This window comes from Phyllopteryx taeniolatus, chromosome 12 (genome assembly GCF_024500385.1).
Source record: "Phyllopteryx taeniolatus isolate TA_2022b chromosome 12, UOR_Ptae_1.2, whole genome shotgun sequence".
Classification (NCBI taxonomy): Eukaryota; Metazoa; Chordata; class Actinopteri; order Syngnathiformes; family Syngnathidae; genus Phyllopteryx; species Phyllopteryx taeniolatus.
The window spans coordinates 19,509,045-19,537,035 of NC_084513.1; the positions used below are offsets into that span (position 1 = coordinate 19,509,045).

Genomic DNA, 27,991 nt, shown 5'->3' on the forward strand with positions numbered 1-27,991 from the left:
ATACCCTCACTGGATGGCGTTTAAAGCCGCATCAAGGCTTAACAAGTCACTTCAAAGTAAACAAAATGACATTCCACTCCCAAGCGAGAAAATGTCATACATCCCAAGAGCTGAGCTTGCATGGAAAAAGCAAACACCGCAGGCTTTACTGGATGTAAACACAACTTGCAAGGCACTCAAACAAGTTCATTGAATAAATACGCTGACGGAATAGCTTGAGAAGGAATCTAAACTGTGATGTACAGTAAGCATGAATTCAGACTACCCTGAAGCAGAAAAATAAAACCAGGTGGTTCCTATTGGCGGTCTCACAGCATACAGGCTTTGCAGCAGTCAGGATGTGACGACCCGGGAAGCATCTGGAGTTTAGGCCTCAAGCTTCTCGAGTGGGGCGCATGCCCTCAAACGCGGTTTCCACTAAGTCAATCAATCCAAAACATTTTTTTTCATATTGCTCACACACGCGTGCACGCACACATTCACAAGTTTTTGAAGCCGGTAGATCAAATGGCAAGACAAAGCTGTCAGGAAATACCAACATCGGTGAGGAAGCACTAAAGGCGGGGTAAGAACAGAGAATGTCAAAACTGATTAAAAATAAAGAAATGAATAAATATATAAAAACAATCTGAAGTAGATACCGCAGCATAATCATGCAGAGCGTCCTCTGTTTACAGTATAGCGACATACAACGTTTCAAGAATTCTCGCATCACATTCTCGACATGAGTTTTGCCGCGCTTGTCAGGAATAAGTACCAATGGTGTGTTCTGGGCCTTCAAAACAAAATCCATCAATTCATCCATATTCTATCGCGCTTGTCCTCATTAAGGTTTTGGAGGTGAGCTGGAGCCTATCCCAGCTCAATTTGATCGCCACTCAATCACAGGGCAAATACGACAAACAAACATCCATATTCACACCTATGGACAATTTACTTTTTTCAATGAAGCCACGCAAGCATTGGGAGAAGATGCAAATGATTCAAAACCAAACTTTAGAACTGTGAACCAGAAGACCACTAGTCCAAGCGTGCTGTCCAGACATCAGACATCTGAGTGAGAGTAGAAGGGCTTCACTTGGAAACAACAAAATTATAGCTGTGGCTCAAAAGATTGGTTTGGCTTTAAGGGTGGTAGTGATGGGGTTTTTTGTTTTTTGTTTTTGATAAATTGGGATTTATGTAAGCCACTTTCTGACATTGCATTCTACGTTCGATGTGTGGATTGGGAAATTGCATGCTATTGCAAGTTTCATTCGTGAGGTAAGAGCTGACATTTGGAGTGTTAAATGGTGACAGAAAGATGTAGGGTGAGACACAAGCAAAAAAAAAAAAAAAAAAGAAAGAAAGAAAAGCTGAGGATTAAGCAGATGTATGCAGTGTGCTGGTGCAGATCTGCTTCTCATTATGGACGTATAGAAAGGATTCTGAGAGGAGTTAAAAAGGCTGCCAGTTCACTTTATCTTCTTAGACTCCCCAATCCACCATCCAAAGCGGCCTCTCTCCGGACCTCCCAGCCACACAGTCCTTCTTCTGCCTGTAAATGTGATCGCTCACGTCAGGCAGCAAGTACCAGGCACTCCATACATCAGGTCCTAAGTAGAAGACTGGGTAGGCATGATTTCCATCCATCAAAACCAAAGTGGCAGGTCTTCCGTGGAAGTTTTTCCAGACTAGGCTTTCTCTGGATCCTATCAGTGGCAGTCGACCCGAGTCAAGTGCCTGTCAGGGAAGGGGAACTGGGAGCTGGGGGGGGGTGAGGGGGGCATTGACTTGTGAAACCGCTGGGGATGGAGGAGGGTGGGGGGCGGGGGCGTTGAAAAATGCTTCCATTGAACATTCACAACACTAATGAGCAAAAAAGTGTGTGAAAAAACCTGCTTGCAGAAGAGGTTTCCTGTATATTTTCACACAAAAGAAGGATGGAGATGAGGATGAAAAGGCCTGAAAGACACATCCTGCACCAGTTGCTTGGAAAAAAGAGGAAGGAGGCCGTGATTGTTATTATTTTCTTTTCTTTCACACAGTTTGGACCTCGTAGAGAGAGCGAGAGCACTCCTGCTCAGCTCTATTTGTAGACTTGTTCCTCCACAGCTGCTGATATCTTTTTTTACCATTATTCTAACCAGCTGTTACGTTTGCCATCACATCCTGAGAATTTTCTCAGGGATTGGTGCGTCAATACTGGGATTTGGCGATAATAAAGACATTAAAGGGAGTGATATCCTTTCCCACCAAAGACAGCTTACATTGATTCCTTTTTTATTTTTCATGTACTCATGGTTGAGGTTTTTAAACAATAAAACAAAACAAAAGTTATCAGGGAAAGACTTCTGTGGTCTGTGGTCTGTATCTGTCCATCATCAGTAAGGAAACAATAGAAAAGAAGGAAGGAATACAAATATATTCCAGGGAGTGGGCCAGGTATTGAAGCGCTTTTTTCCCAAAATATAAATCCGTTCTCTGCTGACTTTGGGTGGCAGGCGGTGGCACACCCTGGATAGCCAGGATGTTTCACGCTTCGCTGCTTGCTTCAACGCCTTCACAAGTAAATTGGACATTTTCTTGGAGAACAAGTGGCGACCTTCACTTAGCTGAGCAGGAAACTGAAGACTCTAGAGGAAAACATAACACAGCTTGGCTTTGGAGCGACACATTGTTGGGGCGCCACTTATACAACAATATATTCGACACCTAATCACGTGCTCGGCATGTGCATCGGCATTAATTCTTTGAAGACGCCTGGAATAGTCAAGACACTGCATTCTAGGCTGTTCTTTAACCCATCCATTTATTTTCCGTAGAGCTTATCCTCATTAGGTTTGCGGGGTGCTGGAGCCTATTCGGAACAAATCCCACACAGGAAAGCCGGAACCACGATTCAAACCTGGGACTGCTTGTCTGTGAAGCAGACGTTCTAACCTGTAGTCTATGGTGCTGCCAGTAAATACTTGTTATGTGGACGGTAGGTATGCAGGCTAAGGGATAAACTGGATGTGAGTGGGTACCGTGCAGTTTTGGGGGAGGACTGTGCTCAGATGTCAGAGTGAATTCCTCAGTCCCGTAATGATGGCAAGCGCACAATGGCCACAGTGTGACACAGCGGTAAAAAAAAAGGGGGCAATTCAGTAAACATAAAATGCTTCTGGGTCACCATTAGTGCTTCATTACAAAGCTTTTCCCGCCGCCACTCTTCATATAACCGCACCTAAATTTCCTCAAATTGTAACTGATTGCGACGATAGACGATTCAACATATTTCACCTCATTCCTCAGCTGACCTGTGGTTTCTCCTTCATTTTAGCATCTCAGTCGCACTTTATCCGGACTTGTGGGCCTTGCTCTGTAATAGCTGGCCTGTTGTTAACCCTGTGACGTGGCGCAAACACAGGAGGCCATTTACGGCACACTCAAAACACATCTGGCTCTGCTCGACACCATTGAATCGATTACTCAAATCGCACCTCGCTTGGAGCGTTTGCACTTTCATAGACTTTCTTTCTTAAATGGTACACCATTTTGGTCAGGTTCCAGACAATGCAGTGGACTCCATTTGAAGTTACAAGCTACAACTTTAAATGGAGTTGTAGCTTACTGGGTTTGGTTTATTATCTGGTACGATATAAAGTTGATTCATATTTCATTCAAGTTGCCAGTGTGTGAGTTTTCATTAGCTTTCGCCAGAGCACCTTGTGTTTAACACCAATGCAAAGCTCAGACTCACTTTGCTTCTTGTTTACCTTTTGGCAAGAAAGCAAACACACTTCTATGCTCCATAAAAGTCAATGCAACCTTTTTTAAGAGCTCGGGAAAAAAACTGAATGCGGCTTTGTACATTTGTTTGCTGTCATCAAAACTCGTTGAAACCTCATAAAGTGCCATGTTTTACTGAGGAAAATACTGTAGTATCACTGTGCTAGCCAGCTATCAATGTTTGTCACCAAAACCATGTCTAGAAATACAAAATACAAAAACAGTTTTTTTTTGTTGGTTTTTTTATTTTTTTATTTTTTTTTTTTACTTAGGAGAACATAAACAGCTAACGTTGTGGAACTTGAAAGCAAAACGTAAGCTAGCTAGCTAACAGTTTTTCCAATACTTGTAAATGTCACGTTAAGCTTTAGCTTTATGATATTATTAATAATGAGAATATTTACAAAATTATAACAACTCTATTTTATATAAAGATCACTTTAAAACAATCGCAGCTGGAAAAGAAATCATAATTAAGAATTTAAAAAATACAAATAAAATGAAAGTCATTGAAGAAGCGTAGAGTGGTAACGATGTATTGTCAGAAAATTGGGAAACTAAGGTCAGATTTTTTTTTTTAAGGACCGCTGGAATTTGGACATAATTAGTGTATAGTCATTTCTATACCGAGTATGCTTTGGAACAAGGGTGATGTTTAGGCTCCCGTGCGCCATTATTTTGCCACGTTGTAAATGAGTGTACTGTATATTTGGGTTTCCAGAAAAGCAGGACTAACCTTTCCGGAGACTGGTGAGACGGTGCCCACTTCCTGCTATTGAAGCGCCTGAAAATGGCTTTGCTTGGCTTGCATGGTGGGAGAACTGGATGGACAATGGCGCAGCGAGATGGACAATAGATCAGAGAGCGTCGACAAGTCCTTGACATATAAACACACTGCACTTCAAAACCCGGCAATTCTACACCAATTCAATAGTTTTAAGATGTTGATAATAGTTTGTATAAAGCCCTCTATTACAGTATTTTCCACATGGGATTTGTTCACCTCACGTGACATTCAGGTCTAACAGCATATAATTAAAAAGCCATGCGTTTTCTATATGTGACGTTTGCTGCTTGTTAGTGCACGTCTCATTTGTTCCATAGCAAAATCGAAGCAGCAATGTGCACATCCACTTGTGATTTGTTGTAGACGGCGACAAGCTGCTGGCAAAGCACACTTGGCCCGGCTGCAGACAGGGAGGTGAACACTTGAAACCAGATGGCGTGCAAAGATGATTTGTTCAAAGGAAGCACTGACATGAAATTGACTCGTTGAAGCTTTCAACTTCAGACCTTAAAAATGAATTACAGACCTTTTTAGAGAGCGGGAGAAGAACCAAGGGAGTCTTGTTTGCCATATCCTTCAGCTTTTTGGTTCCCATTGAAGACCAAACTTTGTTCTTCTCAGTTATGAAAGCGTTCCTCAAGGCAGTGAAAAGGGACAACAATGCAGATATTATTGAGGAGCCCACTACAGTCAGAGACAAACAGACCTTAGACGGTTTGTTGATGACGCTTTGACATGATGGCGTTCATTCATCTTCACCTTCCAATTAAGGCTATTGAAACGCATTTAGAATTTGTAAGTTTTTTTGGTGGGGGGGGGGGCTCTTTGTCCACAAACCCAAAATTTCCAAGGGTGAAGACACTTTGCATGTTAGTGATTGAATGGGCATTGAGCAGTAATCATCGAAAGCAGGGACAGGCAACTTCAATAACGGCAGGGGCCTACAATTTTCTGAGTCGAGTTTTCTCTTACTGCAGCTTTTCCCCATTACTCTCTCTTCCTGCTCATTTTCATCATGGCGTCAACCAGTCTTCTTCTCTGATGGAGAAGATCTGGCGCTATAGTAAGTCGTGGCTGCTGTCTAGTGGTGAATTATATTATTACAACTTAAAACTGCTCTAATGGACAGTAGAGGAAACCATTTATATAAAAAAAAAAAAATCTAGGTCACAGCGTGTGTGGGCACTGGCCACATTTCCAAAATTTTTATAATTCTTTTTGCCATAAAATTAATCTAGGAGCCACTCAAAATGTGCTCACAGGTCAGTTGCCCATCCCATGATTAAAAGGTGAAATTTTATTATACAATTACCTTTATTGTATTGCCAAATACTACTATCCTTGCATGTACAGTTGGCAACCATTCGAACCTGGAAAAGAACATTTTCAAAAAAAAAAATGGCTCTAAATGACCAGATCAAATAAACAGGCATACAAGAATGAATTATACCAAGAGTCTATTGTATCCAAGGAAGAAACCACTTCTAACTTGAGCCAAGTCCACAAATGATTCCACTCACCCAAATTACTTTCCCAAGGCCTCTGAATGGCTGTTACTTTACCTCCAATGCATAGATTTCACACTACTCCCAAAAGGTAGGAAAATGGGACTTTCGGGTGAAATTTTAGGACGAACCTAAAAGGCACTATAACCAAATCTGACCGCTATACTTTTGAATGCATACATCCAACTGTTAAATTCTCCCAGTATGCTTTTTGCACAACTATAAATGTACCTGAACAGCAAAATTGGTTTTTTTTTTTTTTTTTTTTTTTTTTTTTTTTTTTTTAAGACTTCCAGTGTCTCTGCATCTCAACCAGATATTGTAACACTCAGTTTACCAGCAGCCCTCATGAGGACAAATGCAACAGAACGAAGTTCCTCAAACTTCTTGGACCAAGTAGCACCCAAAACAAACAGCTCTCAAACTATTAAAATACACCAGCCCAAAATATTCAGCCAATGTGTTCAAAGGCAAGGCAGAAGTTTCAGTCAACTTTGAAGCCACTTGATTCAATCAATTCTACCAAAACATTTAATCTGTAGCATATCTTTTATTGCACCAGGCCAAGCTTACATTTTTGCCCACAGTAGATTAGTAGGCTCAAATATATTCAATTTATGAAATGCAAAATGTCAAGTCTGGTTGAGGCTTTTTATTAATCAGGTTGATAAACTTAGACGCCAGCCCTCATCTGGTTGTCAGGTGGTACAGCCAGTCCCATGTGGGTGCCCACAGTGAGCCCAAACTTCTTGCCGGCGTGCTTCTCCTGGACCTCTGGCTTCAGCTGGAAGCCCTCGCCATCAAAGCAGTCCATGGGTGTGAAACACAGTGGGGGCTCTTCCAAGAGACCCTCAAGGCGGCTGCGCCAGGCCTGGAGCATGGCGGCGCGGGCCTCCTGGGGCACGTGGGATGGAGCCCAGAAGATTTGAGGTGCCAGAACTTGGAAGCCACAGTAGTGCAGGATGCCATTCTGTTGAAATGTAAATGTTCAGCATTTGCAGTCATTGAGCAAGACTGGCAATATTAAGTGCAAAATACCTGAATTGGCCAGAGTGTTACATTCATGTCACCATTGATGCCATTAGCACTGAACATGGACTCCTGAGAGCCAGTAGTGAAAGACAGCACAGCTCTCTTGTCCTGGAGGAGGAGGAGAACAGGTTAAGAATCAGTCTGCTGCTGTGAGCCAAACAGATAATATACCATTTACCACCTCATTTAAATGTTTTTTTGGTGGGGGCAGCTTTCCTGTTTAACAAATCCCACAGTAGTGCAAATGAGACTACAGTTTTAAGTTGCCATGAATCATGTGAGAAACACAGCTGCCAGATAAAGTACAAGCATACATTTGAACCAGTCAGATTCACAAGATTAGCCATGAAATGTCACTTTGCATTCCCCCCCCCCAACAGTTGGCACATTGGTAGGCATTTTGGGCAGTGCCAGTTAGAAGTAAATTTCAATCTGTGCATTCAACACTGCAGCTCTGAAAAGTGGTTCCATGTAGTACAACTATGGTTCCGAGGAAAAACTGATGCTCGGCACCCAGGAAGAAACTTGGAGGGTAGCATTTAAAATGTCAGACTTTCTAACAGGCAAGCTCACAAGCTATATTTTGTAGACACCTTAAACAGTCACTTTACACATAATGAATCCAGTTGAAACACCTCACCTTGAAGATGCCCCGACTGTACCGCTTCTCTTTGGAGTGCGCATAGCCAGGCACGAGCACCCGGTCGATCCAGCCCTTCAGGATGGCGGGCAGACTGAACCAGTACATGGGGAACTGAAAACCATTGCACTCGTGCTCAGTGACTCAAAGGGGCACAGTTTGATGAGTAACCTTAAAGCCCTTTGCCAGACTACCTGGAAGATGAGGAGATCGGCCTCTGAGAGTTTCCGTTGCTGGTCAGTGATGTCGGCGGACAGTTTTCCTTCCTCCCACGCCGCTTTGGTCTCCTTGGCATAACGAAATTGCTCAGCCTGCTTGACCTCACCTGAGGACAAGTTGGAGACTACATATTAGGGGAAATGCCCCACCTGATGGCTGGTTACACCAAGTGATTTTATATTTAATACAGATTGGTGATTGCAACAAGTATAACCCTTGAGCATTTTCCCCCCTTCATTGCTTTATGATAGGGGAAGTCATTCACATACAGGAAATTAAGACTCTGCAATATTACAAATACAAGTTTAACATTCAAAAGTTCCTGGTGCAGCCAGCCCAGTTTTGTGTAACCAAAACATGCTAGCAGGTAATTTCCCTTTAAAGTTGGCAGTTGCTCAAGACTTATGAATTCCACTATACTGTACATCATTTTTTCAATTTTCTTGAGTTTAACAATGTTTAAAGTGTAAAACTATCCCGCATTCAAACCAACTTAATACAAAATCTATAATATTGGCGAGCTTTGCATTTTGCTGCAGTCTGGACACAACGGGTCACTTTTGGCACAGATTTTAACAAAAATTAATTTCAAGTCCACGCTGTTACAAGTGTTAAGATGAAGTGGTTGTTTCTTTTTGTAAACAGTTTTTGGTTTAGATAAAAGCACCACCGAAACTAAAACAGACAACTTGAATCACCCTCAGTAATGATGTCCTCAGCTGTAGCGGTGGCTTTAAACTTCATAGCATAGAGATCGGACACGGTCACCGTGCAGCCCGTAGCGGTGAGAACATCCACAGCAATGTCTTTGGCAGCAGCGTTGAAAGAGCCGGGGCTCTGGTGGGCATACACAATCAGCGCCTTCTTTTCTGCCATAGCTAGATTTAAAAAGACAGCAAGAAAACAATTAACACCACAAGCAAATGATTGTAGCTTGTCACTGAGCTCATGAAAAGCAAACAAACACCCAAAAGGAACCGGCCGTACCCATTTCCAAAGTCAGCTGCTGCAGCGGACACAGTGAGGGTGAAGAGCTGCTGAGGTGACCGACACAAGCTGTGAAGGGTTTTTATACCGGACGACTAATTGGTTCTCAGGTGCTGGCAATCAGCAACTAACACCATCTGCCAATCAGATGACACCCAGATAGTAAGATTGACAGAAAGAACGATATACATTCCATAGATCGATCGATCGACAAATATTGGCTGCCTTCTCAAATTCTCACGTAAGCGCGCGCTGGCCACGTTTCTAAAATTAAAAAATTCAATTATTCTTTTTTTTTTTTGCCCTAAAATTAATCTAGGGGCCACTACGTGTGTGGGAGAACTGGCCACATTTCCTCTACTATGTTTAAATTTTTTTTAATAAAATAAAAATAATTCATCCATCCATTTACTATAACGCTTATCCTCACGAGGGTCGCGGGCTGCTGGAGCCTATCCCAGCTATCTTCGGGCGAGAGGCGGGGTCCACCCTGAACCGGCTGACAGCCAATTGCAGGGCACATATAAACAAACAACCATTCACACTCACATTCACACCAACAGGCAATTTAGAGTCTTAAATAAACCTACCATGCATGATGTTTGTGGGATGTGGGAGGAAACCGGAGTGCCCGGAGAAAACCCACGCAGGCACGGGGAGAACATGCAAACTCCACACAGGTGGGGCCGGGATTTGAACCCCGGTCCTCAGAACTGTGAGGCAGATGTGCTGACCAGTCTCACACCGTGCCAGCCAAAATAAAAAAATCTCTCCCTAAAATTGAGGGGCCACTCCGTGTGCGCATGGGTCACACAGTTGCCCATCCCTGATCTAAAGGGAATTAATTTCACTTCATTATATATTATTCATTTGTCAGATTACATTTATTGTATTGCCAAATGCTCCTTAATTCCTTGTCTGTACAGTTAGTTTCTTGGCAAGCATTTGACACTGGAAAATAACTTCCCATTTTGGAAAATAAAAAATGGCTCTAAATTATGACCAGATCAAACCTTCATTGAATTACATTCATGAATGAATTGTAGAGTCCATTGTGCATTTTAATTCTATCCAAGGAGGAAACCATTTTGAGTCTTGAGCCAAATCCACAAATTTGACAAACCCAAATTACTTCTCCCAGGCCTCTGAACGGCTATACATAACTTGCCCCCCAACGCATGTAGTTTACACTATTCCCAAAAGGTAAGAAATGGGCTTTCGGGTGAAATTTTAGGATGAACCTAAAAGGCACGATAACCCAATCTGAACACTACACTTTTGAAGGCATACATCCAACTGTTAAATTTTCCCAGTACTTTTTTTGCACAGCTTCTAGAAGGACCTGAGCTTCTAGAAGCTCCCCCCCCCGCCCCCACACACTTTTCCAGTGTCTCTCCATATCCATCTTAACCTGCTGCTGATACTGTGACACCAAGGTCAGCAGCCACTGAGAAAATTGTAGTGCAAAGAGTTGTCAAGTACACCTAGCAACCAAACCCCACTGCTTGACCAAAGTCAGCTGGGATGTGCTCTAGCTCACAGGTAGCCTTCATGACAACAAATGCTATACAAAGTTCCTCAAACTTCTTACACCAAGTATCACCTAAAACAAAAGGCTCCCAAAGTACCATTAAAATACACCAGCATAGTCAGCCCAAGTGTTCAAAGACAAGGCAGTGGTTTTAGTCAAGTTTGGAGCCACTTGATTCAATAAATTCCAAACCCTTTGATCAGTGGCATCTCTTTTATTGCACCAGACCAAGCTGACATTTTGCCCAAATTTATGAAAATCAATACAAAATGTCAAGTCTGGTTGAGGCTTTTTATTAAATCAGGTTGATAAACTTCAGACGCCAGCCCTCATCTGGTTGTCAGGTGGTACAGCCAGTCCCATGTGGGTGCCCACAGTGAGCCCAAACTTCTTGCCGGCGTGCTTCTCCTGGACCTCTGGCTTCAGCTGGAAGCCCTCTCCATCAAAGCAGTCCATGGGTGTGAAACACAGCGGGGCCTCTTCCAAGAGACCGTTAAGGCGGCTGCGCCAGGCCTGGAGCATGGTGGCGCGGGCCTCCTGGGGCACGTGGGATGGAGCCCAGAAGATTTGAGGTGCCAGAACTTGGAAGCCACAGTAGTGCAGGATGCCATTCTGTTGAAATGTAAATGTTCAGCATTTGCGGTCATTGAGCAAGCCTGGCAATATTAAGCGCAAAATACCTGAATTGGCCAGAGTGTTACATTCATGTCACCATTGATGCCATTAGCACTGAACATGGACTCCTGAGAGCCAGTAGTGAAAGACAGCACAGCTCTCTTGTCCTGGAGGAGGAGAACAGGAAGAATCATTCTGCAGCTGTGAGCCAAACAGATAATATACCATTTACCACCTCATTTAAATATTTTTTGGTGGGGGCAGCTTTTCTGTCGAACAAATCCCACACTAGTGCGCAAGTGAGACTACAGTTTTAAGTTGCCATGAATCATGGCTGCCAGATAAAGTACAAGCATACATTTGAACCAGTCAGTCACTACATTGGCATGAACAGTCACTTTGCATTTTCTTTGCATTACAGTTGGGACATTGGTAGACATTTTGGGCAGTGCCAGTTATCAGAAGCAAACACAGCAGCTCTGAAAAGTGCTTCCATGTAGTGCAACTATGGTTCTGAGGGGAAAACTGCAGCTCTTCACCCAGGAAGAAACTTGGAGGGTAGCATTTAAAATTAGCCTCTGACAATAGTAGGGCCAAATTTCAAAATGTCAGACATTTTCCAACAGGCACCTCACAAGCTATATTTTGTAGACACCTCAAACAGTCACTTTACATGAATCCAGTTTAAACACCTCACCTTGAAGATGCCCCGACTGTACCGCTTCTCTTTGGAGTGCGCATAGCCAGGCACGAGCACCCGGTCGATCCAGCCCTTCAGGATGGCGGGCAGACTGAACCAGTACATGGGGAACTGAAAACCATTGCACTCGTGCTTAGAGACTCAAAGGGGCACCGTTTGATGAGGAACCTTAAAGCCCTTTGCCAGACTACCTGGAAGATGATGAGATCGGCCTCTGAGAGTTTCCGTTGCTCCTCGGTGATGTCGGCGGACAGTTTTCCTTCCTCCCACGCCACTTTGGTCTCCTTGGCATAACGGAATTGCTCAGCCTGCTTGACCTCACCTGAAGACAAGTTGGAGATTAAATACTAGGGGAAATGCCCCACCTGATGGCTGTTTACACCAAGTGATTTTATATTTAATACAGAATGGTGATTGCAACAAGTATAACCCTTCAGTATTCCCCCCCCCCCCCCCCCCCCCCCCCCCCCCTTCATTGCTTTATGATGGGGGAATTCGTTCACATACTAACCGATGTATACAGGAAATTAAGACTTTGCAATATTACAAATGAAAGTTTAACATTCAAAAGCCCCTAGTGCATCTATCCCATAGTTTTGTGTAACCAAATCGTGCTAGCAGGTACAACAGGTATTTTCCCTTTAAAATTGGCAGGTGCTCAAGACTTATGAATTACAATATACTGTATCAGTACATCTGCTAGATTGCATCATCATTTTTTCCATTTTCTTGAGTTTAACAATGTTAAACTGTCCTGCATTCTAACCAACTTAATACAAAATAAGCACCACACAAACTAAACGATTGGCTAGCTTTACATTGTGCCGCAGTCTGGAAACAACAGGTCACTTTTGGCAGAGATTTAAAAAAAATAAAAATAAAAAAACTTGGATTTCAAGTCTACTCTGCACACAAGTTTTCAGATGAAGTGGTTGGTTTCCATAAACAGTTTTTGTTTTAGATAAAAGCACCACCGAAACTAGAACAGACAACTTGAATCACCCTCAGTAATGATGTCCTCAGCTGTAGCGGTGGCTTTAAACTTCATAGCATAGAGGTCGGACACGGTCACCGTGCAGCCCGTAGCGGTGAGAACATCCACAGCAATGTCTTTGGCAGCAGCGTTGAAAGAGCCGGGGCTCTGGTGGGCATACACAATCAGCGCCTTCTTTTCTGCCATAGCTAGATTTAAAAAGAGAGCAAGAAAACAATTAACACCACAAGCAAATGATTGTAGCTTGTCACTGAGATCATGAAAAGCAAACAAACACTCAAAAGGAACCGGCCGTACCCATTTCCAAAGTCAGCTGCTGCAGCGGACACAGTGAGGGTGAAGAGCTGCTGAGGTGACCAACACAAGCTGTGAAGGGTTTTTATACCGGGTGAATAATTGGTTCTCAGGTGCTGGCAATCAGCAACTAACACCATCTGCCAATCAGATGACACCCAGATAGTAAGATTGACAGAAAGAACGATATACATTCCATAGATAGATAGATAGACAGACAGACAGACAGACAGACATTTCCTCTACCATGTTTAAAATTTTTAAAGAAAACATTTCCCCCTAAAATTAGTTGAGGGGCCACTCCAAGTGTGCTCACGGGTCGCACAGTTGCCCGTCTCTGATCTAAAGGTTAAACTCAGTAATTTCACGATTCATTTTATTATACAGATTACCTTTATTGTATTGCCAAATGCTACTTAATCCCTTGCCTGCACAGTTAGTTTGGTGGCAACCATTTGACACTGGAAAAGAACATTTCCCGTTTTGGGAAAAAACAGCTCGAAATGATGACCAGATCAAATCAACAGGCATTCAAGAATGAATTGTGCCAAGTGAGTCCATTGTGTATTTTAATTGAATCTAAGGAAGAAAGCACTACTTTTGAGTCTTGAGCCAAGTCCACAAATGTTTCTAACCCAAATTGCATATATTTCTCACTACTCCCAAAAGGTAGGAAAATGGTGCTTTCGGGTGAAATTTTAGGATGACCCTAAAAGGCACTCTAACCAAATCTGACCTCTATAATTTCGAATGCATGGCCAACTGTTAAATTTTTCCCAGTTTGGGTTTGCGATCCGTGCCGCTGAGTTGCCTTGCCTCAAGCCATATAAATAGTACGTAAAGCATCAAATATTGTCTAACATCAATGCTAAACTATATTCATAATGTATAATGTGCCTGTCGCTGAAAAAGCATAGCTTGTGACCAGAACGTATGAAAGGTAGAGCCCTCGCTCGGTACGAATATCCACACGTTCCCTTTAATTCGAACCAGCATCCTTTCTCTTTGGCAACCTGATCTTCCTTAGCTCTTAATCTTTTTATGGTTTAAGAAACGTGATCAAGTACAAGATATTGTATACACAGCATCAAACACCGATACCGGCTCGCTGTTCAGGGCATCTGTATATACAATCACTATTTGGATGCACATCTTGTTCCATCTGCGAAGCCTTCCCTTCCGGCGATGCAGGAGCCAATCATGTTGAAGCGGGGCGGGTCTTGCAGAGAAAGGCTGTGAGATTTCCAAGAATGTCTGTGAAATGGGCCCCTCCCTTTCCAGGTGTCTGTGATTGTAATTTTTTGTAAAAGTGTTTCATCTTTTGTTTTCTGAAATTATTATTTTTTTTAATACACTTTAGTTCACAGGCAGCCCTAATGAAGACAAAGGCTACAGAACGAAGTTCCTCAAACTTATTGCACCAAGTATCACCTAAAACAAATGGCTCAAACTATCAAAATACACCAGCATACTAAGACCAAGTGTTCAAAGGCAAGGCAGAAGTTGTCAAGTTTGGAGCCACCCTATTCAATAAATTCTTCCAAAACTTTATCTGTAGCATATATTTTATTGCACCAGGCCAATCTTACATTTTGGCCACACAGATTAGTAGGCACCAATATATTAAATTTATGAAATACAAAGTCAAGTCTGGTTGAGGCTTTTTATTAATCAAGTTGATAAACTTTAGACACCAGCCCTCATCTGGTTGTCAGGTGGTACAGCCAGTCCCATGTGGGTGCCCACAGTGAGCCCAAACTTCTTGCCGGCGTGCTTCTCCTGGACCTCTGGCTTCAGCTGGAAGCCCTCTCCGTCAAAGCAGTCCATGGGTGTGAAACACAGCGGGGCCTCTTCCAAGAGACCGTTAAGGCGGCTGCGCCAGGCCTGGAGCATGGCGGCCCGGGCCTCCTGGGGCACGTGGGATGGAGCCCAGAAGATTTGAGGTGCCAGAACTTGGAAGCCACAGTAGTGCAGGATGCCATTCTGTTAAAATGTAAATGTTCAGCATTTGCAGTCATTGAGCAAGACCGGCAATATTAAGCGCAATATACCTGAATTGGCCAGAGTGTTACATTCATGTCACCATTGATGCCATTAGCACTGAACATGGACTCCTGAGAGCCAGTAGTGAAAGACAGCAGAGCTCTCTTGTCCTGGAGGAGGAGAACAGGTTAAGAATCAGGCTGCAGCTGCGAGCCAAACAGCTATACCATTTACCAGAAGTTACACAACCCAGTTTAAAAATCTTTTTGGGTGGGGAAGCATTCCTGTCTAACAAATTCCCATTAGTGGAGAGTGTGCAAATGAGACGACAGTTTTAAGTTGCCATGAATGACTGCCAGATAAAGTACAATCATACATTATAATCAAAGTCTGATTCCTTAAGTTGGCATCACTAAAATAATAGCCATGAACTTTGCAATCCCCCCCCTCCCCCATAGCTAGCACATTGTAGGCATTTTGGGCAGTGCCAGTTATCAGAAGCAAATTTCAATCCATCTAGCCAACAACACTGCAGCTCTGCTTAGTTTTGAAAACTGGTTCTGAGAAAAAACTGCAGCACCTGGGCAGAAACTGAGTGTAGCATTTAAATTAGCCTGAGACAACAGTTGGGCCAAATTTCAAATGGCAGACATTTAACAAGCAGCTCACAAGACAAAGACACTTTACTCAATGAATCCAGTTTAAACACCTCACCTTGAAGATGCCCCGACTGTACCGCTTCTCTTTGGAGTGCGCATAGCCAGGCACGAGCACCCGGTCGATCCAGCCCTTCAGGATGGCGGGCAGACTGAACCAGTACATGGGGAACTGAAAACCATTTCACTTGTGCTCAGTGACACAAACGGGCACCGCTTGTTTAGGAACCTTAAAACCCTTTGCCAGACTACCTGGAAGATGATGAGATCGGCCTCTGAGAGTTTACGTTGCTGGTCAGTGATGTCGGCAGACAGTTTTCCTTCCTCCCACGCCGCTTTGGTCTCCTTGGCATAATGGAAGTGCTCAGCCTGCTTAACCTCACCTGGGGACAAGTTGGAGACTACATATTAGGGCTGAATGGGGAGAGTGCCTCACCAGGTGGCAGCTTACCCAAATAGTGATTTTATATTTCATACAGATTGACGATTGCAACAAGTATAACCCTTGAGTATTGCCCCCTTCATTGCCTTATGGTGGGGTGGGATTTATTCACATTCTAACCGTTGTAAAAAGGAAATTAACTTGGCAATATTACAAATTCAATTTTAACATTCAAAAGCACTTTTGTGCAGTCAGCCCATAGTTTTGTGTAACCAAAACATGCTAGTGGTTACACCTGGCATTTTCTCCTTAAAGTGAGAGGTGGCAGATGAATTCCACTATGCGGTACAGTACAGCTGCTAAATGGGTACCTTGTCACTTCAGTTTGACAAACTAAAAGATTGGCTAACTTTGCATTGTGCTGCAGTCTGGAAACTTTGCTCTGGTTGCATAAGGTAACAATTTTTAGTTCAGATAAAAGCACCACCTAAACTAGAACAGACAACTTGAATCACCCTTAGTAATGATGTACTCAGCTGTAGCGGTGGCTTTAAACTTCATAGCGTAGAGGTCGGACACGGTCACCGTGCAGCCCGTAGCGGTGAGAACATCCACAGCAATGTCTTTGGCAGCAGCGTTGAAAGAGCCGGGGCTCTGGTGGGCATACACAATCAGCGCCTTCTTTTCTGCCAAAGCTAGATTTAAAAAGAGAGCAAGAAAACAATTAACACCATAAGCAAATCATTGTAGATTGTCAATGAGATCATGGAAAGCAACAGACCCCAACCCCAACCCCAACCCCAACCCCAACCCCAACCCCAACCCCAACCCCAACCCCAACCCCAACCCCAACCCCAACCCCAACCCCAACCCCAACCCCAACCCCAACCCCAACCCCAACCCCAACCCCAACCCCAACCCCAACCGTACCCATTTCCAAAGTCAGCTGCTACAGCAGACACAGTGAGAGTGAAGAGCTGCTGAGGTGACCAACACAACCTGTGAAGGGTTTTTATACCGGGTGACTAATTGGTTCTCAGGTGCTGGCAATCAGCAATTAACACCATCTGCCAATCAGATGACACCCAGATAGTAAGATTGACAGAAAGATGTACATTCCATAGATAGATAAATATTGGCAACCTTCTCAAATTCTGTTTCATCTTACTCATTTAAAAAAAATAAAACATTTCCCACTAAAATTAGTTGAGGGGTCATTCCAAGTGTGCTCACCGGTCACACAGTTGCCCATCCCTGATTTAAGGTTAAACCCTATTTTATTATACAGATTACCTTTGTTTTGCCAAATTCTACTTAATCCCTTGCCTGCACATTTAGTTGGGAACCATTTGACACTGGAAAAGAACATTTCCTATTTTAGAAAAAAAAAAAAAAAAAAACAGATCAAACCAACAGGCATTCAACAATGAATTGAAGAGTGTCCATTGTATATTTTAATTGTATCCAAGGAAGAAAGCACTACTTTGAGTCTTGAGCCAAGTCCACAAATGATTCTAACCTAAATTGCATATATTTCTCACTACTCCCAAAAGGTAGGAAAATGGCACTTTCGGGTGAAATTTTAGGATGAACCTAAAAGGCACTATAACCAAATCTGACCTCTATACTTTTGAAAGCATATATCCAACTTAAATTTTCCAGGTACTCATTTTGCACAACTGTTAAAAGGAACTGAACAGCAAAATTCAGATTCTTTTTTAAGATTTGCAGTATAATATAGATTTTTATGCAGATATCTCTGCATCTCAATCTAATGTTGTAGCACTCAGTTCACTAGCAGCCCTAATGTGGATAAATGCAAGAGAATGAAGTTCCTCAAACTTCTTACACCAAGTATCTAAAACAAATGGCTCTCAAACTATTAAAATACACAAGCATATTCAGCCCAAGTGTTCAAAGGCAAGGCAGAAGTTTCAGTCAAGTTTGAAGCCACTTGATTCAATAAATTCTTCCAAACAGTTTAATCGGTAGTATATCTTTTATTGCACCAGGCCAAGCTTACATTTTGCCCACACAGTAAATTAGTAGGCTCCAATATATTCAATTTATGAAATCAATACAAAATGTCAAGTCTGGTTGAGGCTTTTTATTAATCAGGTTGATAAACTTCAGACGCCAGCCCTCATCTGGTTGTCAGGTGGTACAGCCAGTCCCATGTGGGTGCCCACAGTGAGCCCAAACTTCTTGCCGGCGTGCTTCTCCTGGACCTCTGGCTTCAGCTGGAAGCCCTCTCCGTCAAAGCAGTCCATGGGTGTGAAACACAGCGGGGCCTCTTCCAAGAGACCGTTAAGGCGGCTGCGCCAGGCCTGGAGCATGGCGGCGCGGGCCTCCTGGGGCACGTGGGATGGAGCCCAGAAGATTTGAGGTGCCAGAACTTGGAAGCCACAGTAGTGCAGGATGCCATTCTGTTGAAATGTAAATGTTCAACATTTGCAGTCATCGAGCAAGACTGGCAATATTAAGCACAAAATACCTGAATTGGCCAGAGTGTTACATTCATGTCACCATTGATGCCATTAGCACTGAACATGGACTCCTGAGAGCCAGTAGTGAAAGACAGCACAGCTCTCTTGTCCTGGAGGAGGAGAACAGGTTAAGAATCAGTCTGCAGCTGTGAGCCAAACAAATACCATTTAACACCTCGACAACCCCGTTTAAATATTTTTGGGTGGGACAGCTTTCCAGTCTAACAAACCCCACACTAGTGCAGCATGTGCAATGAGACTACAGTTTTAAGTTGAATGAATCATGTAAGAAACATGGCTGTCAGATAACGTACAAATCATACATTTTAACCAGGCCGATTTAGTTGGAATCACAAAATAGCTATGGACTGGTAAGGGTTTTGGGGCATTGCCAGTTAGCAGAAGCAAACTTCAACCGGTGAAGCCAACAACACTGCAGGTCTGCTTGGCTTTGAAAACTGGTTCTGAGGAAAAACTGCAGCTCTTCACCCAGGCTGAAACTGAGGGTAGCATTTAAATTTGCCTGAGACAACAGTTGGGCCAAATTTCAAATGGCAGCTCACAAGACAAAGTCACTTTACTCAATGAATCCAGTTTAAACACCTCACCTTGAAGATGCCCCGACTGTACCGCTTCTCTTTGGAGTGCGCATAGCCAGGCACGAGCACCCGGTCGACCCAGCCCTTCAGGATGGCGGGCAGACTGAACCAGTACATGGGGAACTGAAAACCATAGCACTCGTGCTTAGAGACTCAAATGGGCACCATTTAATGAGGAACCTTAAAGCCCTTTGCCAGACTACCTGGAAGATGAGGAGATCGGCCTCTGAGAGTTTACGTTGCTCCTCGGTGATGTCAGCAGAGAGTTTTCCTTCCTCCCACGCCGCTTTGGTCTCCTTGGCATAATGGAAGTGCTCAGCCTGCTTAACCTCACCTGAGGACAAGTTGGAGACTAGAGATTAGGGGCGAATGGAGAGTGCACCTCACCAGGTGGTCGCTTACCCCAATAGTGATTTTATATTTCATACAGATTGGTGAATGCAACAAGTACCCAAAACATGCTAGTGGTTACACCTGGCATTTTCTCCTTAAAGTGAGAGGTGGCAGATGAATTCCACTATGCGGTACAGTACAGCTGCTAAATGGGTACTTTGTCACTTCAGTTTGACAAACTAAAACATTGGCCAACTTTGCATTGTGCTGCATTCTGGAAACTTTGGTCTGGTTGCATAAGGTAACAATTTTTAGTTCAGATAAAAGCACCACCTAAACTAGAACAGACAACTTGAATTACCCTCAGTAATGATGTCCTCAGCTGTAGCGGTGGCTTTAAACTTCATAGCGTAGAGGTCGGACACGGTCACCGTGCAGCCCGTAGCGGTGAGAACATCCACAGCAATGTCTTTGGCAGCAGCGTTGAAAGAGCCGGGGCTCTGGTGGGCATACACAATCAGCGCCTTCTTTTCTGCCAAAGCTTGAGTTAAAAAGACAGCAAGAAAACAATGAACACCATAGACAAATAATTGTAGCTTGTCACTGACATCATGAAAATCAAACAAACACTCAAAAGGACCCAACCGTACCCATTTCCAAAGTTAGCTGCTGCAGCAGACACAGTGAAAGTGAAGAGCTGCTGAGGTGACCAACACAAGCTGTGAAGGGTTTTTATACCGGATGAATAATTGGTTCTCAGGTGCTGGCAATCAACAATTAACACCATCTGCCAATCAGATTGACAGAAGGAACAATATACATTCCATAGATAAATATTGGCTCGCTTCTCAAATTCTCAGTTTCCTCTACGACATTTTTTAAATTTTAAAAATATTTTTTTGCCGTAAAATTAATCTAGGGGCCACTACAAATTTGGGAACTGGCCACGTTTTCTCTGCCGTTTAAAAAATAAAAAAATTAAAAAAATATTTCATCCTAAAATTAGTTGAGGGGCAACTCCATGTGTGCTCATGGGTCACACCGTTGCCCATCTCTTATTTTAAGGTTAAACTCAGAGTAATTTCATTTTATGATACAGATTACCTTTATTGTATGGCCAAATTCTACTTAATCCCTTGCCTGCACAGTTAGTTGGCAACCATTTGACACTGGAAAGGAACATTTCCTATTTTTGATAAATAAATGACCAGGTCAAACCAACAGACATTCAACAATGAATTGTAGCAAGTCCATTGTATATTTTAATTGTATCCAAGAAAGAAACCACTTCTATTTTGAGTTGAGCCAAGTCCACAAATGATTCCACTAACCCAAAATACTTTCCCTAGGCCTCTGAATGGCTATTACTTTACTTCCAATACATAGATTTCCCACTACTCCCAAAAGGTAGGAAAATAGGGTTTTTAGGTGAAATTTTAGGATGAACCTAAAAGGCTGAGAAAGTGGATGGACCTCTATACTTTTGAATGAATATATCCAACTGTTCAATTTTCCCACTACGATGAAAAGGACCTGAACTGCAAAATTTAGATGCTTTTTTGGACTTCCAGTGTCTCTGCATCTCAACCTAATATTGTAACACTCATTTCACTGGCAGCCCTCATGAGAACAAACGCAATAGAACGAAGTTCCTCAAACTTCTTGCACCAAGTAGCACCCAAAACAAACAGCTCTCAAACTATTAAAATACACCAGCCCAAAATATTCAGCCCAAGTGTTCAAAGGCAAGGCAGAAGTTTCAGTCAACTTTGAAGCCACTTGATTCAATAAATTCTTTCAAAACACTAAATCAATAACATCTTTTATTGCACCAGGCCAAGATTCCATTATGCCCACACAGATTAGACTCCAATATATTCAATTTATGAAATAGAAAGTCAAGTCTGGTTGAGGCTTTTTATTAATCAAGTTGATAAACTTTAGACGCCAGCCTTCATCTGGTTGTCAGGTGGTACAGCCAGTCCCATGTGGGTGCCCACAGTGAGCCCAAACTTCTTGCCGGCGTGCTTCTCCTGGACCTCTGGCTTCAGCTGGAAGCCCTCTCCGTCAAAGCAGTCCATGGGTGTGAAACACAGCGGGGCCTCTTCCAAGAGACCGTTAAGGCGGCTGCGCCAGGCCTGGAGCATGGCAGCGCGGGCCTCCTGGGGCATGTGGGATGGAGCCCAGAAGATTTGAGGTGCCAGAACTTGGAAGCCACAGTAGTGCAGCATGCCATTCTGTTAAAATGTAAATGTTGAGCATTTGTGGTCATTGAGCAAGACTGGCAATATTAAGCGCAAAATACCTGAATTGGCCAGAGTGTTACATTCATGTCACCATTGATGCCATTAGCACTGAACATGGACTCCTGAGAGCCAGTAGTGAAAGACAGCACAGCTCTCTTGTCCTGGAGGAGGAGAACAGGTTAAGAATCAGTCTGCTGCTGTGAGCCAAACAGATAATATACCATTTACCACCTCTACACAACCCTGTTTAAATATTTTTGGGTGGGGCACCTTTCCTGTCTAACAAATCCCACACTAGTGCAGCGTGTGCAAATGAGACTACAGTTTTAAGTTGAATGAATCATGTGCGAAACATGGCTGTCAGATAAAGTACAAATTATACATTTTAACCAGTCGGATTCACTAAATAGCTAGGAAATTGGCACTGAGCACATTGGTAGGAGTTTTGGGGCAGTGCCAGTTAGAAGCAAACTTCAATGGGTGTAGCCAACAACACTGCAGCTCTGCTTGGCTTTGAAAACTGGTTCTGAGGAAAAACTGCAGCTCTTCACCCAGGCAGAAACAGAGGGTAGCATTTAAATTTGCCTGAGACAACAGTTGGGCCAAATTTCAAATGGCAGACATTTAACAAGCAGCTCACAAGACAAAGTCACGTTACTCAATGAATCCAGTTTAAACACCTCACCTTGAAGATGCCCCGACTGTACCGCTTCTCTTTGGAGTGCGCATAGCCAGGCACGAGCACCCGGTCGATCCAGCCCTTCAGGATGGCGGGCAGACTGAACCAGTACATGGGGAACTGAAAACCATTGCACTTGTGCTCAGTGACTCAAATGGGAACAGTTTGAGGAGTAACCTTAAAACCCTTTGCCAGACTACCTGGAAGATGATGAGATCGGCTTCTGAGAGTTTCCGTTGCTCCTCGGTGATGTCAGCAGAGAGTTTTCCTTCCTCCCACGCCGCTTTGGTCTCCTTGGCATAATGGAAGTGCTCAGCCTGCTTGACTTGACCTGAGAACAAGTTGGAGACTACATATTAGGGTCGACTGGAGAGAGTGCCTCACCAGGTGGCCATTTACTCAAATAGTGATTTCATTTAATACAGATTGGTGGTTGCAACAAGTGTAACCCTTGAATATGCCCCCCTTCATTGCCTTTTGGGGGGGGGGGGGGGGGGGGGGGGGGGAATTCATAAAAAGGAAATTAACACTTTGCAATATTACAGTCAATTTTAACATTCAAAAGCACTCATGCAACCAGCCCATAGTTTTGTGTAAGAAAAACAAGCTAGTGGGTGCACCTGCCATTTTCTCTTTAAAGTTAGAGGTGGCAGATGAATTCCACCAGTCTGTATCAGTACATCTGCTAGATGGGTACCTTGTTACTTTAGTTTGTCATTTTCTTGAGTTTAACAATGTTAGAAGTGGGAAACTGTCCTGCAGTCCAACCAATTTTGGGGGGGGGTGCAGAGAAGAGAAAAAAAATTATAAATTTACCACACAAGCTAAAAGGTTAGCTGGCTTTGCATTGTTGGTTGCATAAGGTCACTTTTGCAGAAATTTTATGAAGAAAAAAAAAATCTTGATTTCAAGTCCACTCTGCACACGTGTTAAGATGAAGTGGTTGGTTTTTGGCAAGAATTTTTAGTTCAGATAAAAGCACCACCTAAACTAGAACAGACAACTTGAATCACCCTCAGTAATGATGTCCTCAGCTGTAGCGGTGGCTTTAAACTTCATAGCATAGAGGTCGGACACGGTCACCGTGCAGCCCGTAGCGGTGAGAACATCCACAGCAATGTCTTTGGCAGCAGCGTTGAAAGAGCCGGGGCTCTGGTGGGCATACACAATCAGCGCCTTCTTATCTGCCAAAGCTAGATTTAAAAAGACATCAAGAAAACAATTCACACCATAAGCAAATTATTGTAGCTTGTCACTGAGATCATGAAACAGAACCAAACACTCAAAAGGAATCGGCCGTACCCATTTCCAAAGTCAGCTGCTGCAGCGGACACAGTGAGGATGAAGAGCTGCTGAGGTGACCAACATAAGCTGTGAAGGGTTTTTATACCGGGTGACTAATTGGTTCTCAGGTGCTGGCAATCAGCAATTAACACCATCTGCCAATCAGATGACACCCAGATAGTAAGCTTGACAGAAAGAACGATATACATTCCATAGATAGGTAGATAGACAGATAGATAAATATTGGCTGCCTTCTCAAATTCTCACAGTTTCCTCTACCACATTTTTAAAATTTAACAATATATACATATATATATAAATATATATTATTATTTTTTTACTGTAAAATTAATCTAGGGTGTTAGAGCGTCAGCCTCACAGTTCTGAGGACCCGGGTTCAATCCCCGGCCCCGCCTGTGTGGAGTTTGCATGTTCTCCCCGTGGCTGCGTGGGTTTTCTCCGGGCACTCCGGTTTCCTCCCACATCCCAAAAACATGCATTAATTGGAGACTCTAAATTGCCCGTAGGCATGACTGTGAGTGCGAATGGTTGTTTGTTTCTCTGTGCCCTGCGATTGGCTGGCAACCAGTTCAGGGTGTACCCCGCCTCCTGCCCGATGACAGCTGGGATAGGCTCCAGCACGCCCGCGACCCTAGTGAGGAGAAGCGGCTCAGAAAATGGATGGATGGATGGATAATCTAGGGTGCACTACAAATTTTGGAACTGGCCACATTTCCTCTACCGTGGTTAAAATTTTAAAAATAAAATATTTCCCCCTAAAATTAGTTGAGGGGTCATTCCAAGTATGCTCACGGGTCGCAAAGTTGCCCCTCTCTGATATAAAGGTTAAACTCAGACACTAACGCTATTTTATTATACAGATTACCTTTATTGTTTTGCCAAATGCTTCTTAATTCATTGCCTGCACAGTTAGTTGGCAACCATTTGACTCTGGAAAAGAACATTTCCTATTTTGGAAAAAAAAAAAAAAAAACAGCTCTAAATGATGACCAGATCAAATCAACAGGCATTCAAGAATGAATTGTACCAAGCAAGTCCATTGTGTATTTTAATTGTATTCAAGGAAGAAACCTCTTCTACTTTGAGTCTTGAGTCCACAAATGATTCCACTAACCCAAATTACTTCCCTCGGCCTCTGAACGGCTATTACTTTACCTCCAATGCATAGATTTCTCACTACTCCCAAAAGGCAGGAAAATGGTGCTTTCGGGTGAAATTTTACAATGAACCGAAAAGGCACTATAACCAAATCTGACCGCAATCCTTTTGGATGCATCCATCCAAATGTTCAATTTTCCAGGTACTTGTTTTGCACAACTATAATAGTACCTGAACAGCAAAATTCATGCATTTTTTTTGGACTTCCAGTGTCTGAGTCTCAACCTGATATTGTAACTCAGTTCACTGGCAGCCCTAATGAGGACAAATGCAATCGAATAAAGTTCCTCAAACTTCTTACAACAAGTATAATCGAAAACAAACAGCTCTCAATTAAAATACACTAGCATATTCAGCCAAAGTGTTCAAAGGAAAGGCAGAAGTTTCAGTCAAGTTTTAAGCCACTTAAGTCAATAAAGTCTTCCAAAACATTTAATCGGTAACATCTTTTATTGCACCAGGCCAAGCTTAAATTTTTCCTACACAGTAGATTAGTAGGCGCAAATATATTCACTTTATGAAATCAATACAAAATGTCAAGTCTGGTTGAGGCTTTTTATTAATCAAGTTGATAAACTTTAGACGCCAGCCTTCATCTGGTTGTCAGGTGGTACAGCCAGTCCCATGTGGGTGCCCACAGTGAGCCCAAACTTCTTGCCGGCGTGCTTCTCCTGGACCTCTGGCTTCAGCTGGAAGCCCTCTCCGTCAAAGCAGTCCATGGGTGTGAAACACAGCGGGGCCTCTTCCAAGAGACCCTCAAGTCGGCTGCGCCAGGCCTGGAGCATGGCGGCCCGGGCCTCCTGGGGCACGTGGGATGGAGCCCAGAAGATTTGAGGTGCCAGAACTTGGAAGCCACAGTAGTGCAGGATGCCATTCTGTTGAAATGTAAATGTTCAGCATTTGCAGTCATTGAGCAAGACTGGCAATATGCGCAAAATACCTGAATTGGCCAGAGTGTTACATTCATGTCACCATTGATGCCATTAGCACTGAACATGGACTCCTGAGAGCCAGTAGTGAAAGACAGCACAGCTCTCTTGTCCTGGAGGAGGAGAACAGGTTAAGAATCAGTCTGCTGCTGTGAGCCAAACAGATAATATACCATTTACCACCTCTTCACAACCCTGTTTTAATATTTTAGGGTGGGGCACCTTTCCTGTCTAACAAATCCCACACTAGTGCAAATACAACTTTTTAAGTTGAATGAATCATGTACGAAACATGGCTGTCAGATAAAGTACAAATCATACATTTTAACCAGTCGGACTAATTTAGTTGGAGTAACTAAATAGCTATGAACTGTCACTTAGTACATTGGTAGGAGTTTTGGGGCAGTGCCAGTTAGCCGAAGCAAACTTCAATCTGTGTAGCCAACAACACTGCAGCTCTGCAAACTGGTTCTGAGGCAGAAACTGAGGGCAGGATTTACTTTGGCCTGAGACAACAGTTTGGCCAAATTTCAAATGGCAGACATTTAACAAGCAGCTCAAAAGACAAAGTCCCTTTACTCAATGAATCCAGTTGAAACACCTCACCTTGAAGATGCCCCGACTGTACCGCTTCTCTTTGGAGTGCGCATAGCCAGGCACGAGCACCCGGTCGATCCAGCCCTTCAGGATGGCGGGCAGACTGAACCAGTACATGGGGAACTGAAAACCATTGCACTCGTGCTTAGAGACTCAAATGGGCACCGTTTGATGAGTAACCATAAAACCCTTTGCCAGACTACCTGGAAGATGACAAGATCGGCCTCTGAGAGTTTCCGTTGCTGGTCAGTGATGTCGGCGGACAGTTTTCCTTCCTCCCACGCCGCTTTAGTCTCCTTGGCATAATGGAAGTGCTCAGCCTGCTTGACCTCACCTGAGGACAAGTTGGAGACTACATATTAGGGGCGACTGGAGAGAGTGCCTCACCAGGTGGCAGTTTACCCCAATAGTGGTTTAATTTATTACAGATTGCAGCAAGTGCAACCCCTGAATATGCCCCCCTTCATTGCCTTTTGGGGGGGGGGAGAATTCATTCATATTCTAACCCGTGTATAAAAGGAAATGAACACTTTGCAATATTACAAATTCAATTTTAACATTCAAAAGCACTCTTGTGCAGCCAGCCCATAGTTTTGTGTAACCAAAACATGCTAGTGGGTACAACTGGCATGTTTTTTTTAAAGTTATGAATTCCACCATACTGTATCAGTACATCTGCTAGATGGGTACCTTGTCACTTCAGTTTGGCATTGTCTTGAGTTTAACAATGTTAGAAGTGTGAAACTGTCCTGCAGTCCAACCACCTTGGGGGGGGGGGATATGGAGAGAATTTTTTTTCTTTTTTTTTTTTTTTTTTAAATTAATCTAAATTACCACACAAGCTAAAAGATTGGCTGGCTTTGCATTGTCCTGCAGTCTGGTAAATTTGGTCTGGTTGCATAAGGTCACTTTGGCAGAAATTTTCTTTCTAAAAAAATAAAATACAAATAAAATAAACAAAAACCTTGATTTCAAGTCCACACTGCACACAAGTGTTAAGATTAAGTGATTGGTGTCCATAAACAGTTTTTGGTTTAGATAAAAGCACCACCTTAACTAGAACAGACAGCTTTCCTTACCCTCAGTAACGATGTCCTCAGCAGTAGCGGTGGCTTTAAACTTCATAGCATAGAGGTCGGACACGGTCACCGTGCAGCCCGTAGCGGTGAGAACATCCACAGCAATGTCTTTGGCAGCAGCGTTGAAAGAGCCGGGGCTCTGGTGGGCATACACAATCAGCGCCTTCTTTTCTGCCAAAGCTAGATTTAAAAAGACAGCAAGAAAACAATTATCACCATAAGCAAATCATTGTAGCTTGTCGATGAGATCATGACAAGGAAGGAAGCAGGCAGGCAGGCAAGGAAGCAGGCAGGCAGGCAAGGAAGCAGGCAGGCAGGCAAGGAAGGAAGCAGGCAAGGCAGGCAAGGAAGCAGGCAGGCAGGCAGGCAGGGAAGCAAGGAAGCAGGCAAGGCAAAACCAACCATACCCATTTCCAAATCAGCTGCTGCCACGCACGCGCACACAGTGAGAGTGAAGTGCTGCTGAGGTGACCAATACAAGCGTTGAAGGGTTTTTATACCG

General features: G+C 43.4%; 6 protein-coding genes and 1 long non-coding RNA gene across 7 annotated transcripts; all 7 read right to left on the reverse strand.

Annotated features, from left to right (window-relative positions):
• Nucleotides 1–2,327: 2,327 nt before the first annotated feature.
• Nucleotides 2,328–5,535, reverse strand: LOC133486319 (uncharacterized). The gene is made up of 3 exons (XR_009790987.1): nt 5,067–5,535; nt 4,490–4,574; nt 2,328–2,615 (listed from the first exon to the last, which is right to left on the reverse strand). It is a non-coding gene; the product is annotated as an uncharacterized LOC133486319 (long non-coding RNA).
• Nucleotides 5,536–6,682: 1,147 nt separating this feature from the next.
• On the reverse strand, nt 6,683–9,052 carry LOC133486699 (NAD(P)H dehydrogenase [quinone] 1-like). Its single transcript, XM_061792247.1, has 6 exons — nt 8,924–9,052; nt 8,635–8,814; nt 7,912–8,042; nt 7,718–7,831; nt 7,084–7,185; nt 6,683–7,015 (listed from the first exon to the last, which is right to left on the reverse strand). The coding sequence occupies exons 1-6, from the start codon at nt 8,925–8,927 to the stop codon at nt 6,719–6,721; spliced, it is 828 nt and encodes a 275-aa protein (XP_061648231.1). The 5' UTR covers nt 8,928–9,052; the 3' UTR covers nt 6,683–6,718.
• A 1,679-nt stretch (nt 9,053–10,731) lies between these two features.
• LOC133487168 (NAD(P)H dehydrogenase [quinone] 1-like) lies at nt 10,732–13,178 on the reverse strand. The gene is made up of 6 exons (XM_061793281.1): nt 13,061–13,178; nt 12,772–12,951; nt 11,961–12,091; nt 11,767–11,880; nt 11,135–11,236; nt 10,732–11,066 (listed from the first exon to the last, which is right to left on the reverse strand). Exons 1-6 carry the CDS (start codon nt 13,062–13,064, stop codon nt 10,770–10,772), a joined length of 828 nt encoding a protein of 275 aa, XP_061649265.1. The 5' UTR covers nt 13,065–13,178; the 3' UTR covers nt 10,732–10,769.
• Nucleotides 13,179–14,706: 1,528 nt separating this feature from the next.
• On the reverse strand, nt 14,707–17,108 carry LOC133486706 (ribosyldihydronicotinamide dehydrogenase [quinone]-like). The gene is made up of 6 exons (XM_061792260.1): nt 17,009–17,108; nt 16,594–16,773; nt 15,949–16,079; nt 15,755–15,868; nt 15,109–15,210; nt 14,707–15,040 (listed from the first exon to the last, which is right to left on the reverse strand). The coding sequence occupies exons 1-6, from the start codon at nt 17,010–17,012 to the stop codon at nt 14,744–14,746; spliced, it is 828 nt and encodes a 275-aa protein (XP_061648244.1). The 5' UTR covers nt 17,013–17,108; the 3' UTR covers nt 14,707–14,743.
• A 1,062-nt stretch (nt 17,109–18,170) lies between these two features.
• LOC133486689 (ribosyldihydronicotinamide dehydrogenase [quinone]-like) lies at nt 18,171–20,305 on the reverse strand. Its single transcript, XM_061792236.1, has 6 exons — nt 20,147–20,305; nt 19,858–20,037; nt 19,367–19,497; nt 19,173–19,286; nt 18,573–18,674; nt 18,171–18,504 (listed from the first exon to the last, which is right to left on the reverse strand). Exons 1-6 carry the CDS (start codon nt 20,148–20,150, stop codon nt 18,208–18,210), a joined length of 828 nt encoding a protein of 275 aa, XP_061648220.1. The 5' UTR covers nt 20,151–20,305; the 3' UTR covers nt 18,171–18,207.
• Nucleotides 20,306–21,301: 996 nt separating this feature from the next.
• LOC133487182 (ribosyldihydronicotinamide dehydrogenase [quinone]-like) lies at nt 21,302–23,861 on the reverse strand. The gene is made up of 6 exons (XM_061793365.1): nt 23,724–23,861; nt 23,435–23,614; nt 22,622–22,752; nt 22,428–22,541; nt 21,802–21,903; nt 21,302–21,733 (listed from the first exon to the last, which is right to left on the reverse strand). Exons 1-6 carry the CDS (start codon nt 23,725–23,727, stop codon nt 21,437–21,439), a joined length of 828 nt encoding a protein of 275 aa, XP_061649349.1. The 5' UTR covers nt 23,728–23,861; the 3' UTR covers nt 21,302–21,436.
• Nucleotides 23,862–25,425: 1,564 nt separating this feature from the next.
• LOC133486688 (ribosyldihydronicotinamide dehydrogenase [quinone]-like) lies at nt 25,426–27,981 on the reverse strand. The gene is made up of 6 exons (XM_061792235.1): nt 27,897–27,981; nt 27,490–27,669; nt 26,614–26,744; nt 26,420–26,533; nt 25,825–25,926; nt 25,426–25,759 (listed from the first exon to the last, which is right to left on the reverse strand). The coding sequence occupies exons 1-6, from the start codon at nt 27,898–27,900 to the stop codon at nt 25,463–25,465; spliced, it is 828 nt and encodes a 275-aa protein (XP_061648219.1). The 5' UTR covers nt 27,901–27,981; the 3' UTR covers nt 25,426–25,462.
• Nucleotides 27,982–27,991: the final 10 nt, after the last annotated feature.

Bases quoted from the DNA above. Each gene is read 5' to 3' on its own strand.
- LOC133486699 (XM_061792247.1), bottom strand. The intron at 8,043-8,634 runs GTGATTCAAGTT...ACTTGTCCTCAG, and splicing joins TGAGGACATCATTACTGAGG to GTGAGGTCAAGCAGGCTGAG. The intron at 7,186-7,717 runs GTGAGGTGTTTC...CTCCTCCTCCAG, and splicing joins ACAGTCGGGGCATCTTCAAG to GACAAGAGAGCTGTGCTGTC.
- LOC133487168 (XM_061793281.1), bottom strand. The intron at 12,092-12,771 runs GTGATTCAAGTT...ACTTGTCTTCAG, and splicing joins TGAGGACATCATTACTGAGG to GTGAGGTCAAGCAGGCTGAG. The intron at 11,067-11,134 runs GTATTTTGCGCT...ACATTTCAACAG, and splicing joins TAACACTCTGGCCAATTCAG to AATGGCATCCTGCACTACTG.
- LOC133486706 (XM_061792260.1), bottom strand. The intron at 15,211-15,754 runs GTGAGGTGTTTA...CTCCTCCTCCAG, and splicing joins ACAGTCGGGGCATCTTCAAG to GACAAGAGAGCTCTGCTGTC. The intron at 15,041-15,108 runs GTATATTGCGCT...ACATTTTAACAG, and splicing joins TAACACTCTGGCCAATTCAG to AATGGCATCCTGCACTACTG.
- LOC133486689 (XM_061792236.1), bottom strand. The intron at 18,675-19,172 runs GTGAGGTGTTTA...CTCCTCCTCCAG, and splicing joins ACAGTCGGGGCATCTTCAAG to GACAAGAGAGCTGTGCTGTC. The intron at 18,505-18,572 runs GTATTTTGTGCT...ACATTTCAACAG, and splicing joins TAACACTCTGGCCAATTCAG to AATGGCATCCTGCACTACTG.
- LOC133487182 (XM_061793365.1), bottom strand. The intron at 22,542-22,621 runs GTAGTCTGGCAA...AATGGTTTTCAG, and splicing joins CCGATCTCATCATCTTCCAG to TTCCCCATGTACTGGTTCAG. The intron at 21,734-21,801 runs GTATTTTGCGCT...ACATTTTAACAG, and splicing joins TAACACTCTGGCCAATTCAG to AATGGCATGCTGCACTACTG.
- LOC133486688 (XM_061792235.1), bottom strand. The intron at 26,534-26,613 runs GTAGTCTGGCAA...AATGGTTTTCAG, and splicing joins CCGATCTTGTCATCTTCCAG to TTCCCCATGTACTGGTTCAG. The intron at 25,927-26,419 runs GTGAGGTGTTTC...CTCCTCCTCCAG, and splicing joins ACAGTCGGGGCATCTTCAAG to GACAAGAGAGCTGTGCTGTC.